The 14,268-nt window shown below is 39.0% G+C and overlaps 1 protein-coding gene across 11 annotated transcripts in view; it reads left to right on the forward strand.

Annotated features, from left to right (window-relative positions):
• PLEKHA8 (pleckstrin homology domain containing A8) overlaps positions 1 to 14,268 on the forward strand; it is a 113,112-nt gene that overhangs the window by 78,665 nt on the left and 20,179 nt on the right. For 6 of the 11 annotated variants that reach the window (XM_082471937.1, XM_082471936.1, XM_082471940.1 and 3 more), the window contains 2 exons: positions 9 to 79; positions 8,852 to 8,913. In XM_082471937.1, the coding sequence (XP_082328063.1) occupies positions 9 to 79; positions 8,852 to 8,913 (133 nt within the window). Of the gene's footprint in view, positions 1 to 8; positions 80 to 8,610; positions 8,812 to 8,851; positions 8,914 to 11,346; positions 11,481 to 13,794; positions 14,259 to 14,268 lie in introns of those variants that run through there. The other 5 variants (XR_014266419.1, XR_014266418.1, XM_082471941.1 and 2 more) reach the window with 5 other exon arrangements.

Raw genomic sequence — 14,268 nt, forward strand, 5'->3', positions numbered from 1 at the left:
TGTTCTAGAGGTCTCAAATTTTTGAAGGGATTTTTGACAGAAGTGAAAAATGGAGAAAAGGACATCCAGACAGCCCTGAGTAAGTGTTATTTACATTTTGGTTGATCAATTGAATAAGATGTGGAATGGAGACCCCTGGAGGAGGAGATAGGGTGTGCTTTTCAAGATCTGATTTTGTTTTTTTTCTATTTCATTATTATTAATTGTTTGTTTCTTATATGCTTTGTTAAAAAAGAACTCATGAGATAGTGACCTGGTAATCTAGATCTAACTTATTAAAAATCAGTATATCTTAAAGAAGAGCTAAATTAATAGAGAGCCATCTTTTAATCTTAATAGGAAAACCTAATATTTTTAAGAAGTCAGTTCTTCCTAAATGAATCTTGAGATAACTGTATAGTTTTCTAAAATCCGTATCCAGAGAGAAGCTAGTTTTGGAGACCATAAAAGGGAGGGTGTGGGCAACCCTAGGAATTTGCTCTGAAGTGAGATGAAGGGCTGGTCATCGTCTTGTATTCCTCAAGTACCCTACGTGCCCCATTTTTGTGGTGGTAGTTGAGACTCGGATGAAGGCCATGGTCAAAGGAGATCGTCCGTTATCTCCAGCATCTTAATGCAGTGACTGGAACATTGTAGGTACTTAATAAACATTGGGTGGGTGGGTGGATAGATGGATGGATCAACGCACCTATCGGACCACTTTTGGAAAACACTGAAGACTTGGAAGCATTCTCATAGTGCTACGAACAGACTGGCTAAACTCTCAATCTTGGTCTCTAGGAAATCCTTCCAGGATGGGCACTGAGGTGAGCAGGTGGGAGTGAGATTCCATATTACTTTGAAGCCCTGTATTATTATGATGTAGAGAAGCACATGGTCAGGCTCTAGGCAGTCATGATTATAAATAATGAAATGAATGAATTAGATGCTTCTGCTGGGGAGGAGGAGCCAGTGTTCACACAGCATTTTATCAGTGTCAGGGGTGAGTTCTTCCTTTTGTTAGTCCTCCCTTTGGGTCATGAGTCTTGAGGGATCCTGCCCCTGTGTGATTTTCCCAGGCCTCCCTGTATAGAAATTTGCTGATGTGCCATGAAACAATAAAAGCTGATATTTCTGTAACACTGTATAAAAAATTTAGACAACCTAGTCCTCACATCAATCCATTTTTACAGGTTAGGTAACTGAAATTCTGAAAGATTAAAAGACACACTAAGACCACAAAGGATCTGAAGCAGAGTCATTTTGGGATCCCCAGCTCTAAGGTCCTCATTTCTCCCACAGAAGGTCTTCTCCACCATCCCTGAGCTACCTGCATTTTGGGGTTTCTCATACATCCTTGAGTTTCCAGGACTGTCTCAGTTATATCCTCCCCTAAGTGTCCTGATTTCAGTACTAAAAATATATTCACCATGACTATTAGGACTCCCTAACCAGTATCTATCAAACTTGATGACTTTGTGGAGTGATTAAGATCATGGGCTTTCTGGATAGTGTTGTGCCCTTAGGCAATTTACTTAGCCTTTCTGTGCCTCAATTTCCTCATCTGTAAAATGGGAATGATGATTTGATTTCCCTAATAAGATTGTTATAAGATTAAATAGGTTTATGCATGTGAAAAGATTAGAAATTTGGTACATAATAAGCACTTAATAGAGGTTAGCTTCTATTGTTGTTTATATTCTCATCATCATGACACGTAAAAAGTTGATAACCTACCAGAAAATGGGACTTATTTGTCCCAAATCACAAATGGAAAGTTACCAAGCTCAGTTGCCAAGCCTGACATTTCTCTCCAGACTGACTTCTTAGTATGGAAGTTTCACACTGGGAGGAAGACTCCACCACCTGCAGGAAATGCAGAAGATATGGCATTCAGCACTGTGTGCGTGGTGGCCTCCACATGTCACAGGATGCTACTGCTTTCAGATGGCTGGCTGTGTGAGGGCAAGTGGGGGATGCTAATCTCATTACCCCTCTGCTGGAGCTGGGATGGAGGAGAACGCAGCTGCTTACCAGACACAGCAAGTGAAAAGAAAAGCTTTGCCCCTTGGAGGTGGAGAGACAGTTGAGGATATACCCTTTCTGCCCTGCCCCCATCCCTAATTCTGCCCCCTTTCCTCCCCTATCTTTTACTTGATTTGAAAGCTGGGCCTAGAGATGTTGACTTTATGAAGAGAGAGGAGACTTGAAGGGTAAATGCTGCTTCAAAACTGAAATAATCACAGCCAATCTCAGCTTTTCCTTCCCTTTCTTCCCCGCTGGACTGTTTTCAGTGGAAAGGAAAAGGGACCATAAATTTGAGATTTTCATCCTGATGCTCAGCATTATTTCAGAGGTTTTCATGATTTAAATCATCTTTGCTTATAGGGATCCCTAGTTTCCTGCTGCTGTTCAATGTGGAGAGAGAAAGCTCCCCTAACCAGTCCCCTTCCCTCCAAACACAGGCACAACAAGTTCTGTGCAAACAAATCTGAGATTTATGAGAAATGTTTACACATTAACTATTCAGAACCCATAGGCTGCTTGTTGCCTGTTTCTTCTGCATTGCTGGCTTCTTTTTTCTCATTTTGAAATCACAGGCTTTATAAGCAGAACTGCTATCTTGTCTAAAATGAGATAGTTTGGGTATGTAAGTAAAAGAGTGGGTATGTGCAATTTATATGCCACATATAGGCAAATTAGCTTGCATTTTTTATTCTAAAATTGAATTTGAGTTATTGTAATAACAGCTACCATTTATAGAGCACCCAGTGTTGGCATAACACTAGGTTCTCCATAAACATTTTATTTAATCTTCTGAGTACTCCCCTTTTACAGCAAGTAAACTGAGGTTTAGAGAGGATAAGTACTTTCCCTAGGGTCTCAGATCTAGAGCAGTGGTTCTCAAAGTGGTCCAAGGACAGCAGCATCTTCATCACCTGGAGACTTATAAGAAAGGCAGACTACTGGGTCCCACCTGACACCTGCTGACTCAGAAACTCCCGAGGTGGGGCCCAGCAATGCGTGTGTTCACAAGTCATGCAAGTGATTCTAATCCATGCTCAAGTTTGAGACCCGTTCATCTAGAGCTGGGATGTTGAAGCTCACCTGTCACTAGGCTACATTTGGTTATTTGGGAATTTTGACTGCATCTAAGTAATTATTAAATAAGCAGGAATAAAAGTACTGAAATTAGTTACCCATAGCATCAGTTAATTTTGCCTCCTTTTCATGATAATTGGCTGGTTACCCAATGGCTGAAAACTTTTCCTAACCTAGGAAAAGCAAGACAATTAGTAGGGATAAATTAAGGATAAACCTTGGATGACACTCCCAAATTTGAAAACACTGCTTAAGAAAGGTTTTGAGGTAACTGCTCATAATTTTGGATAGTCTTAGTGGCTGTGAAAATGGGAGATGATATGTAACAGTCCTAAATGACACAATGGAAGCCTTGACATCTATTAACTCTCTGGAAAATGCATGTATAGTCATTGTATTGCTGCAGTTCTGTGACCTAGAATGAGTTGTCAGCGATCGGAAGGAGGCCTTGGGCTTTACACTGCCCCCTTTTGCATTTGAGCCATCACTTGAATTCCCCATAATGATGATCAGAGTGGAATATTTTGGGTGGTCTCATGCCAAGAGCTGCTCTGAACTCTAGTGTCCTCTGGCATTCTCTAGAGATCACTCTAAGGAAAGAGTTGGGTACACAAGGCAAATGTGTTTAATGGTCCCCCCTGTAGCTGAGCCCCTCCATTCACAGATGCCACATCAAGAAGAGGCTTTGGAAAGCATCTTTGTAAGTGAAAGGAAGAAAAGTTGCTCTGCCATTTCATGCACCATTGTACTAAATATTATGTGTTCTGCACTATTCCCTCAGTGGGATAGCATATTGCCACATCCCTCACCTCTGAATGATTCCATAAATGTCAGGTAAACATTAACCTAACCAAGATCTCTAGCACAGAATAGGAGGAAAAAAAATGTAGAGGAGGCTACTTATGCATTTAGTATGAAAGGCTTTCACAAACAAGGAGAGCTATATGAGAGAGATGAAGTTAGAACTCATAATCAGATATTTGACATCAAATCATAACTTGACTAATTATTCTGAAAGTACCGGGGAATGTGAATCAAGTCATGCCCTTTCCAGAACTATTAGCAGCATTTGCTTCTAATGGCAGAATTGGCTTACAGTGCAAGTTTTCATCTCGATGGTGCCTGAAGGTAACAAAGGATATCTCTGGGTACTTGTTCCATCTCTGTCAATGGGTTATTGAGTTGGCTTTTCTCCATACAATTCATTTTGCCCAAAGCTTAGTCACTGTAAAGAATTTGGGGGTACTTTCCTAGTAGTAGGTTTTTTAAATTATATCAAATATTTATCATTTGACCAAATATGTAAATACAATACCATCTACTACCTCATGACCCCATTACTTCCAGAGAAGATCTTCATCCAGAATTTGTAGTTTATCATTATATAATGAACGTTTTTATACTTTTACTATATATTTATATGCCCACAAACAGTATCTAGTAATGTATTGCATGTTTTAAACTTATGTACATGGTGTCACGTTATACACATTCTTCCTTTTTCACTCGGTATTTTCAGATTTATTCACGCTTATTCACTTTCAAACCTTTCTTTGTTCGTGATTCTTGCCTAAGGACTTCCTAGTTTAGCTCATTTGCAGAACTGAGATGATTGTCACTTCCTGAGCTCAGTAAATGATTGATTTCACCTTTTCTGGCTTTGCTTGTCTACTTCTCAAGCTGTCTCCTAAAGCTTAGATTTGCATTTCTCCTTTGCCCTCTCTACAACCCAAAGTAACTTTGCGAATTCTCACCAATTATAGATTTACAATAGAGAAACACTCTCATATATTCTGTTCCTGGACAGAATAGCTATCCACCAACAGTAATGGAAAGGTAGTTCTTGTTCAGATGCTATGATAGGTTGAGGCATAATCTCTAAATACCTCATAGAAAGTTTTTGACTAACCATTAAAGAAATCAAATCTGCATTTTTATAAATAGAATAAGGTTCCAATTTTTTCAAGATATGGCTGGGAAAAGGCACATTTTTCATTTTCATTATTTTGTTTTATCACAGAGAATAAACATTAGTTTTGTCAAAATGGTTTAATGTGACAAGAATGCCCCAAGTTCTCATTGCTTTTAGCTTTGTGACCTTGGGCAGGTAACTATCTCTCTGGGTCTTCTGTATTTTCATCTGTAAGAGGAAGAGAATTGGGCAAGGTGATTGTCAACGCTTCCTACTTAGAAATTTTGACTCAGTTTCTAAGGAACTGACACATTTCAGAGAACTGGGAGAAGGGAATCATTTATGTCTTTCAGAGGCCAAAAATACTTCCAGATTATAGAACATGCATTATGATAATGAATGGGTATTATAGTGAAGATTAATGTATTTCATTATCTAATCTTCTCTAGGTAACCAAAATAGGTCAATGCTTAGACTTCATCCTAATTTAATGCAGCCTCACATGGCAGGGATATTTGCAGCCCTAGAAGTCAGCTAAAGACTTGTGGCAAGTCTTTTTCTTTTATGAGTTTTATTTTATTTGTTGGTTTTCAATTGCAGAGGTGGTCTTCCTAGGCCTGAGTCAGGACCTAGCCTAAATTCTCTGCCTCCCTCTTCTCCCATTAGACTTACTTGGCCCACATTTTGCCCAGTGGGAGTCTTCTCTGGCAAGATGCAGGCACAGCAAGGAACAACTGCCTTCTCTAGAAGGGCTGGGGGGAGACACAGATCGTGGTGCTGTACAAACACTCTCTCTTCCTTAGACCAGGCTACCCCTCTTACTTGGACTCACAGCATCCTAGTTTTCTTGCTGTCCCATAGAAGGGAGCACAGAGAAGGGTTTCTGGGCTTTTCTGAGTGGTTGACTTCACAGGCAAAGTGTAGGAAAGGTATAAGGTCCCTGAGGTTGGAGTAGCACTGGACCCAGAGCCCTTATAAGCAGGCAGTTTGTCTGCCAGATGAACTCTGGAGCCGAAGGCTCAGGGACCAGGACAGCGGTCAGCTGCGTTTGCTGCATACCGTAAAGAAATACTGATCTCCTTTTACTTCCCTACCACAATTCCAAATCAGAATGATCAATGACTGTTAGTGGAAGAAAATAATACTATCTGTATAGGAAAAAAGACTTAAGAGAATATACCTACAGAATGCCCTCTGTGGTTACCTCTGGGAGGCATGATTATAGGTTTCTTTAGTTCTCCCCTTTTTGCATTTTCCATATTTTTAACAATGAGCATGTATTATTTGTGAAATCAGAAAAAAAGCAGTAAGTGTTATTTTAAACTACCACTGTGCCTCAGGTGGGAAGTTCAGAATCCTTGACACGGCATAAAAAAGGTCCTCACAGTTTGGCCCCAGCCCCAGTGATCTGCAGCCGTAGTGGACTGTTCCCCCTTCATGCCACCATCTCTCACAACTCCATGTAGCTTTCTCTGTCTGCAGCCCCAGGTACCACCCTACTGTCTGCCCTACCCAGCCTTTGAGACTCCTTTGGAGAATTCTTTCTGTCCACTTGCTCCCAGGCTGGATTCATCTCTCTTTCTTTTCCTGTAGCACTGGATAGAGATCTCTGTTATAGCAGTTGGCAATTTGCATAGCAATGATTTGTTAAAGGCTGGCTCTCTTATAAACCCATGAACTTCCTGAGGGCAAGGGACTGAGTTTAAATCACCCAGTGATCCCTGCTGCCTTGCACTTAGTAAGGGGCAGTGGTAGACTCGCACTAAATTCTTGTTGAATGGAGCAGCTGTTCCATCACAGATGTCTACGCGCATATTGTAATGGCACTAAATTTCATCTACTGATTTTTAATGGCATTTAATACCTTACATGGATTAAGATCACAAGAAAGAAAGTGTTCCCAGTATACCTCTGTGACTCACCTCAGGATGTTTTCCATGGACCTGTACACCTTCTTACCAGCCCAGATGGCTCCTTAGACGGTTAGAAAGTTGACTGTCTTGCTGATTTACCGCAGAGGCTGTGCCTAGTACTTCCTGCCCGTCTGCACCTATATGCTTTGTGTGCTAGCAACCCTTTCTTCGCTAAGGTCTTAGATACCATCCAAAATGTCCCTGAAAACATCTGTCCCCTTAGAGAATCAGATAGGTTTTAAGTGTGGCTTACATTGAAGACTTGTATCTTTGACACTGTCCTAGCCTACAGACTGTTCTCCTAAGAAAAAGATTGAATTTAATATTGAGTTCTCCTTTAGGCTATTTCTAAGAGTCCTTTCTGCACTTGAATTTATTGATTTTTATCATTTTTGCTTTGGCTTCACCACACTGGATGCTGGCATTTCAACCCATTCCTAAAACTTTAGATAGCCAGCAAAATCTGCTGTTAGAATTCAGACGTACAGTCTTCTTTTATACAAAATATAATGTATTTTATGCAAACCTGAATTATGTAAAATTGATACATGGTATGCTAAAAGTATTAATAAAGCCTCACCCAAATTTTAAAAATAGAAATTGACAAGAATTACATCATTTCAAAGCTAGAGAGCTTGCATAAATAGTAAACTGTGTTCAAGCTACAGCCACATGGCAGTGCTGTTTTGCCCAGTAAAATGCAGATACCTGATGTTCTTTGGCAGTATTCTGTGAACCGCACTGCTTTTTACTGCATAGGAGCTTGTGGTTGTGGTTTTGGTGTCTTTTTTTTGTTATTTTAACATCTGCTCTTGTTATAATTTAAAATGTCATTATATCCTATTACAGTGTCGCCCAAGCATTGATTAAATGGTTGATGGTGGTGCTTGTACTAGTGTTGAAACTAGCCCATGAAAATAAATGTTTGGAATAAAATTTAGATGTGGTAAAACATGATAAAGAAGGTCAAACAACCCCCATGATACTCTGTGCTGTAATTTAGGAGTGTGAGGACTCTGTAGACCCCTGGAGATGATGCTGAGAAAATAAAATGGAGCATTGAAATAAAAATGCACTGTGGTGAGGTAGAGCTGTGCCCTCCTGAGAGCGCATTTATTCCTGTGGAAAAATCAGTTTTGAATTTTGCATATATTGAATTACTCAAAGCCTTCAGGAACACATCCCTTGCATAAAATGCAGTCATCTTGTTCTTGAGATTTTTGGGGGGTAATTAAAATTATTATATAGCAGTTTTTAAATCTCCTTTTAAAAAACTCATTGGGACAAAAATAATAGGTTTTTATCTTTAAAGTCTAGAATGTGAATGACTTCTATCAATAGGCCTCAGCAATTACTTTATATCTACCTTAATAACTTCAAGCTGTTCTTTCCATAATAGTTTTAAAGGTTTCTAGCTTTAAAACTGTATATCCAGGGTCATAGGGACATCTAGGACAAGCATTTGACATCCCAGAATAGAATGTTAGAATTGAAGAGAACCTTGGAGGTCACTTTACAAAGGGCGAAACAGATGGTTAGAGAGATCAGCTAAGGGACTGGCTCAGGATCACACAACATTTCAAAGAACTGCATTTTTATATTTTTATAGTGTATTTTAAATTGTATTTAGTCTCTATATTACAATATCTTTTCCTCCCTCTTTACTTCCTTCTATGTATTGAATTTTCCAACCATGATAATAAGCTGAAGTTCAGATACGACACAGGGTAAGAGTGGAAATACCAATTTTTCTTTAAAAAAAAATCTCTGTAGGCTTTTTTCCTACTCAAGACTTTTGGGGTACATAATCTCATAATTCAGCTTTTTTTATCAGTTTCTAATACCAATAGGAATGTGCTACTACATACATTAGAAAGGACATGATACAAATAGCACATCAAATTCTGATGAAATTGTTCCTCATGGAGTTTTTCTTCTTTTCAAGATAATGCATATGGTAAAACATTACGGCAACACCATGGCTGGGTAGTTCGAGGGGTTTTTGCGGTAAGTAATCCTTCTGCCTCCTAATGTTCTGATGGTCACAGCAAGGTGTTTTGTTTTGCTTTGTGTGTGTGGTGTTTCTGTTTGTTTTTGAGAATAAGAACAAAATATTGCTTATTTCATTTAAGTCTGTAGGTCTTTGTTGTGTGGAAATGTTGGCAATAAAAAGTAAGAAAAGACTATTAGAATGTGCGTCACCTTATCTAGTTCCAGTGACCCTGAGAAGATTTGTCTCAAAAGTGGTTGCCTTCTGATGCGGTAGTAAAGAGTGTCAGTGTAGAGATAGGCAGGAAGCTGTCAAATGCTCACCATTGAGGGGAAACCAGTGGTGGTTTCAAGCCCATAGCTCCCTCTGCTGCCTGTTAAAGTCAATCCTGTTAATTCTCAGATTTTAGTCAGTTTTTTTCCCCCTAAATTGAATTTTGTCTTGAATATTAACTGACCTGGGTTGCCAGTGGCTAGGACTAGATATCTCTTCTTACCCAGTTATTTTCTTTATGGAGGTGTTTGTATTCATATGTTTTGGCTCCTGTTAGCTACCGCTCCTTCCTTCCTTGCATGACCTAGGAAGAACACGCACCTGAGAATCATAGTGCCCTGGACAAATCACCTAGCCTGCTTTGTAAAATAGAAGGAGAAGATGGCCCCTTTATGTCAGCAGTAATACTCTGTTATTCTCCCATCTGGGGAGAGGTCAGCCTTAGTCAGGTGTGGCCATGAAAAGGCGGAGTCTCATGTAGTGGTACAGTAGGAAATGTCATAGAATATGAGTGTTGTTTGGAAGGTCGGGGGATTAAAAATAGCCTTGCAGATGATGGTCTTTTACTAATTTAAAGCATGGGAGACATCATTTGCCTAAGGTAAGAACTGTTCAGGTCATGATTTACTAAGAGGCAGGTAAAGAAAGTGGGAAGAATTTACCGTGGAAGAAATCAAATTTTAGTGAAAATGAAACATTTCTGAAAGCATAGAGATGACTAGCTCTATGTCCTGCTGTTCATTGGAATAGGAGCCAGACCAGTTGCAGCCACAGACTGCTCACGCTTACCTTCAGTGCGTGTTTAATAACATAATAATAGTTACCATTTGGCTGTTGGACACTTGCTGTGTATCAGGCACTGTGCCAGGTACTTCTGTGTTCATTATCTTTGGTAATCCTCAGGATTAACTCCCAGTATTTTACAAGTTCGGAACTGTTTGTTCCCGTCCCAGAGTGAGGCGGTGGCAGAGTCCAGGTCTAAACCCAGACCTGCTGTCTCCAAGGCCGGTGCTCATCCCACCCATCACAGCTCTCCACAGTGAAGACAGAATAACTGAGAAACTGCTAGTGAGAAATTAGGCAAAGGATGCTGCTGCATTCATCAGTCTCCCTGAGTAAATACTGTGATTGCCTGCAGATGCCTGACACCTGAGTTCCCTTGGTGAGGTGACAAAGCATAAAAGCACTGAGTTGCACCGTTTATAAGAAACATAAATGTGGTTTGGGTTTTTTTTTTTTTTCAGTATAGAGGGCAGAGTTTAATCCTGAAATATTATTGATGATCTGAGATGTTGCCAACAAGAATGAAGCTATAGCACAAAATTTATCATAAGCATGAGTCTTTAAAAGAACATTTTAACTTACAGGATTTTTCCCAATATATAGTAATTTAGACTCATTGTAAAAAAAATTTTTTTTAATTATGGAAGAATAGAAAGGGGAAAAATTAAAATTGTCCATAATCTCACCACTCTATAATAGGGATTTTTAACATTTTTGTGTTTTACCTTCTTAGCTCTTATTTTCATATATTTTTACATATTCTTTTCAATATTCTATTTCATTTCATATATTTATATAAATGTCTACTTATACTTATATTTTTATATTTACATGTTTATTTTATGTGTATAATTATCTTTATTTTGTATACCTACTCTGTATATGCATATAAATTTTTTTGACATTTAGCTGGTTATATAATTTTGTATTCTTTTTCTCCACTTTTTAATTTTTTATATTTTCTAGTTTTATTGAGAAATAATTGACATACAGTACTGTATGTTTAAGGTGCACAGCATGATGGTTTGATTTACATGTATTGTGAAATGATTACCACAATAGCTTCAGCTAACATCCATCTTATCATATAGATACAATTTAAAAAAAAGAAAGGAAAATATTTTTCTCCTTGTGATGGGAACTCTTAGAATTTACTCTTGGAACAAGTTTGCTGTGTATCCAACAGCAGTGTTAGCCATAGTCTTCCCCACTTATTTTTAGGGACTGCATAATATTTCCCGAGTATGGAGGTACCATAATTTATTTGCCCAAATCTCTGTGTTGGAAATTTCAGCTGCTTCTAAGTTTGTTTTTACAGACAGAACAGCATTTTATGCATTTTTTATGCATGTTTTTATGCATTTTTGACTAAAACTGTTATTTCCTCAAAATAGGTTCCTAGAAGTAGAATTGCTCTGTCTAATACCGAGAAACTACAGCCACAACTTAGAATTGGAGCACTTACCATGCACTAGATGTTGTTTTAAGTGCTTTACTTACATAAAGTTATTAATCTCATAACTCTAAGGTAGGTTCTCTTATTTTCCCTGCTCATAGACAAAGAAACCTGAAACACATAGAGGTGAGGTAATACACCCAAAGTTATAGAGTAAGAACATTTTGAAGACTTGATATTATTGCCAATAGTTTTTAAAGTTGCTGGTTTTTAAGAAAATAGGTTATGTTGAGCATTTGGCAACAGCCTTATCAGTGGAGGCTACCTTTCAGTCTCTCTCCTGTTATTCTCTAAGTCATCCCTACTTTGGAAATTTTATTGAGTTTTCTAATGTGCTAATTAAAATTATCAGGGGCAAATTCATTTAACTAATCCTGGTTGCTCAGGGAAATGGCTTTTACGCTCAAGGAATTTGACTCATTTACCAGACAAATAGTGAACGTTTATCTTCAGACAGTTACCGTCTGTGGAACTGATGCCCAGTCTAGGCTCTGCCTCTTTCTGTGGCTCCCTGTTTTGGCTTCATCTTCAGTTGAGTTCTGTCATTGTTTCCCAAATAGACCCGGCTGCACCACAGTCCACTAGGAGCCTTTGAGAAATCTGTAGTCCTGGGTTCCACTCTGGAGAAACTTTAAAATTTTTTTATTTTACTTAAATATATGTACATAGAGTTTTGTTTTGTTTTTTATCACAGAGTCCAAAAAGGTTATAACAAAAAATAGCAGTTTGTTCCATACTTCTCAGACTCACTAAAAGAGGCTGCCACTTTCAACTGCTTTGACCATTTCTTCCCATACCTCCATAATTCTAAAACTATTTACTGTTCTTTGTGGCCTTATCAATTTTAATTACTGTTGATTTCTGTTATAGATTAGAAATTAGCTCTCTTAGACCTTACTGTCACTACCTCACCTCCCCTGCCTCCACCTTCCCTATATAATTATATCACAAGGTAACATGATGATGATGAGCCAAAATTCTATGACTTTTTTCATTCTTTCTTACATGAGTTTTACATTTTTCCCTGTACCATTGGATTTCTCAGATCACCATCATTCTGAACTCACGAATGTATCAGATTATCTGTATTTTTTTTTCTTGGAGTGTGCCCTTCCAGAACTTTCTAAACTCTTCTTCCAGTCTAAATTGTTGTACTGCTATTGCCCTAGGACTTTTCTTCACAGGTTTTCCTATAAGGCATCCCCACCTCATCCTAATTCCATTTCCCAAGTCCTATGACTTCCTATTTCTTGTTCCAATCCCTTTTTTTGATGGTATGCAAACTCTAGTAGCTTCCTAAGAAAGGGTGCAAGGGAGCTAAATTTTTGAGTTCCTGAAACTATCTTTATTCTGCCCCTTTTTCCCAGAGTGTTGCTTTGGCTGGTTTAGAATTCTAAGTTAATAGTAATTTTCTCTCAGTACTTTGAAGACATTCCTCCGATGTCCTCCAGCTTCCAATGTTACTATTGTAAAATCTAATGTGCCACTCTGTATAAACTGTTCCTCACCTCCTTCTAGATGCTTTTAGGATCTGTTCTTTGTGCCCACATTCTAAAATTTCACCGTGTTCTCCTTTTGGTCTTTATCATTCATTCTGCTGAGAACTTGGATAGGTCTTTAAATCTGGAGACTCATATCCTTCAGTTCTGGGAGATTTTCTCACATTATATTTTTGGACAGTTGCCTTCCCTTCATTCTCTGCTCTCCCTGTACCCCTATCATTATTTGAGTATTTATTATGTGCCAGGCAGTGGAATAAACACATCCTACATGTCCCATTAATCCCTCAAATAAGGAAAGTGCTATCAGTCATCTTCTATAGAAGAGGAAACTGAGGTTCTAGGAGTTTAATCACCTTACTTAAATTCCTCAAGCTAATATGTAAAAGATTGGGGATTCAAGTCCAGGTCTCCTCTCCCACGCCTGTGCTTTAACCACTGCATAATGCCAGTCACTTTCAGTTGCAAAAAAGGAGAGGGTTGATTCTCAAAAGACTTTCAATATAAGGAAGCTCAAGAAAGCAACTGCAGAATGATTATTCAAGATTCCAAAAAGTCTCCAGAGAACTCAGCAGAGCCAAACCAGTAGGTGCCAGATAGCAGATTTTAGCAAGCTTAGGGAACAGTTGGCCTGCAAAGGGAGGGGAGCTATAAGGAGCTTAGGAAATCTTACATCAGGGAAGCAGTGTGGTTGGAGGTGTAGTTGAAAAAGCATAGAGACGATTCTAAGTTCAGATCCCGGCCCTGGCGCTCACTAACTGTGTGATGTCTATCTGTCAAATAGGAATGTAAATTGTACAGGGTTCTTACAAAGATTAACTGGGATAAAATACGTTAAAGCATCAGTGTACAAGCAGACAACAAATGTTAACCCCCTTCCTTTTTAGAAAATATTCAAGACTACAAAGGAAATATCCATGTAGGGGGAAATAGGAGACATGCAAAGAAAGTACGTGGAGATGAGATACAAATAGGATGGTGAGACGCCCTGCCAGGCTGGCCATGTGCCGACAAAGACTATGGTAGCAGCATGCATGCAGGTCAACCTGAGCACTCAACCGGAAGAGGCTGGATCACTGTGAATGAGAAAGGAGCTTTCCTCAAACTGTTTTTCTCTCAGCATTCCCTGACTTGATGGGATTATGCATCCTCAAGATGGCCCAAGAACATACTTGCTTCTTCTAGCCTTAAAGTGATTTGGTGCTTGAAACATAATTTTAGAGTCCATGAACTGAAAGGGTGTATGCCTTTTTTTTTTCACTCTTGCTCCCCTCAGCTCTGTATGTGTGTGAGTGTGTGTGCACGCATGCGCTTGTGCATGAGTATAATGTGCAAGAGAGCAAGCCGTGGTGCAGCTTCTC

This window comes from Balaenoptera physalus (assembly GCF_965194825.1).
Source record: "Balaenoptera physalus genome assembly, chromosome: 8".
Taxonomy (NCBI): domain Eukaryota; kingdom Metazoa; phylum Chordata; class Mammalia; order Artiodactyla; family Balaenopteridae; genus Balaenoptera; species Balaenoptera physalus.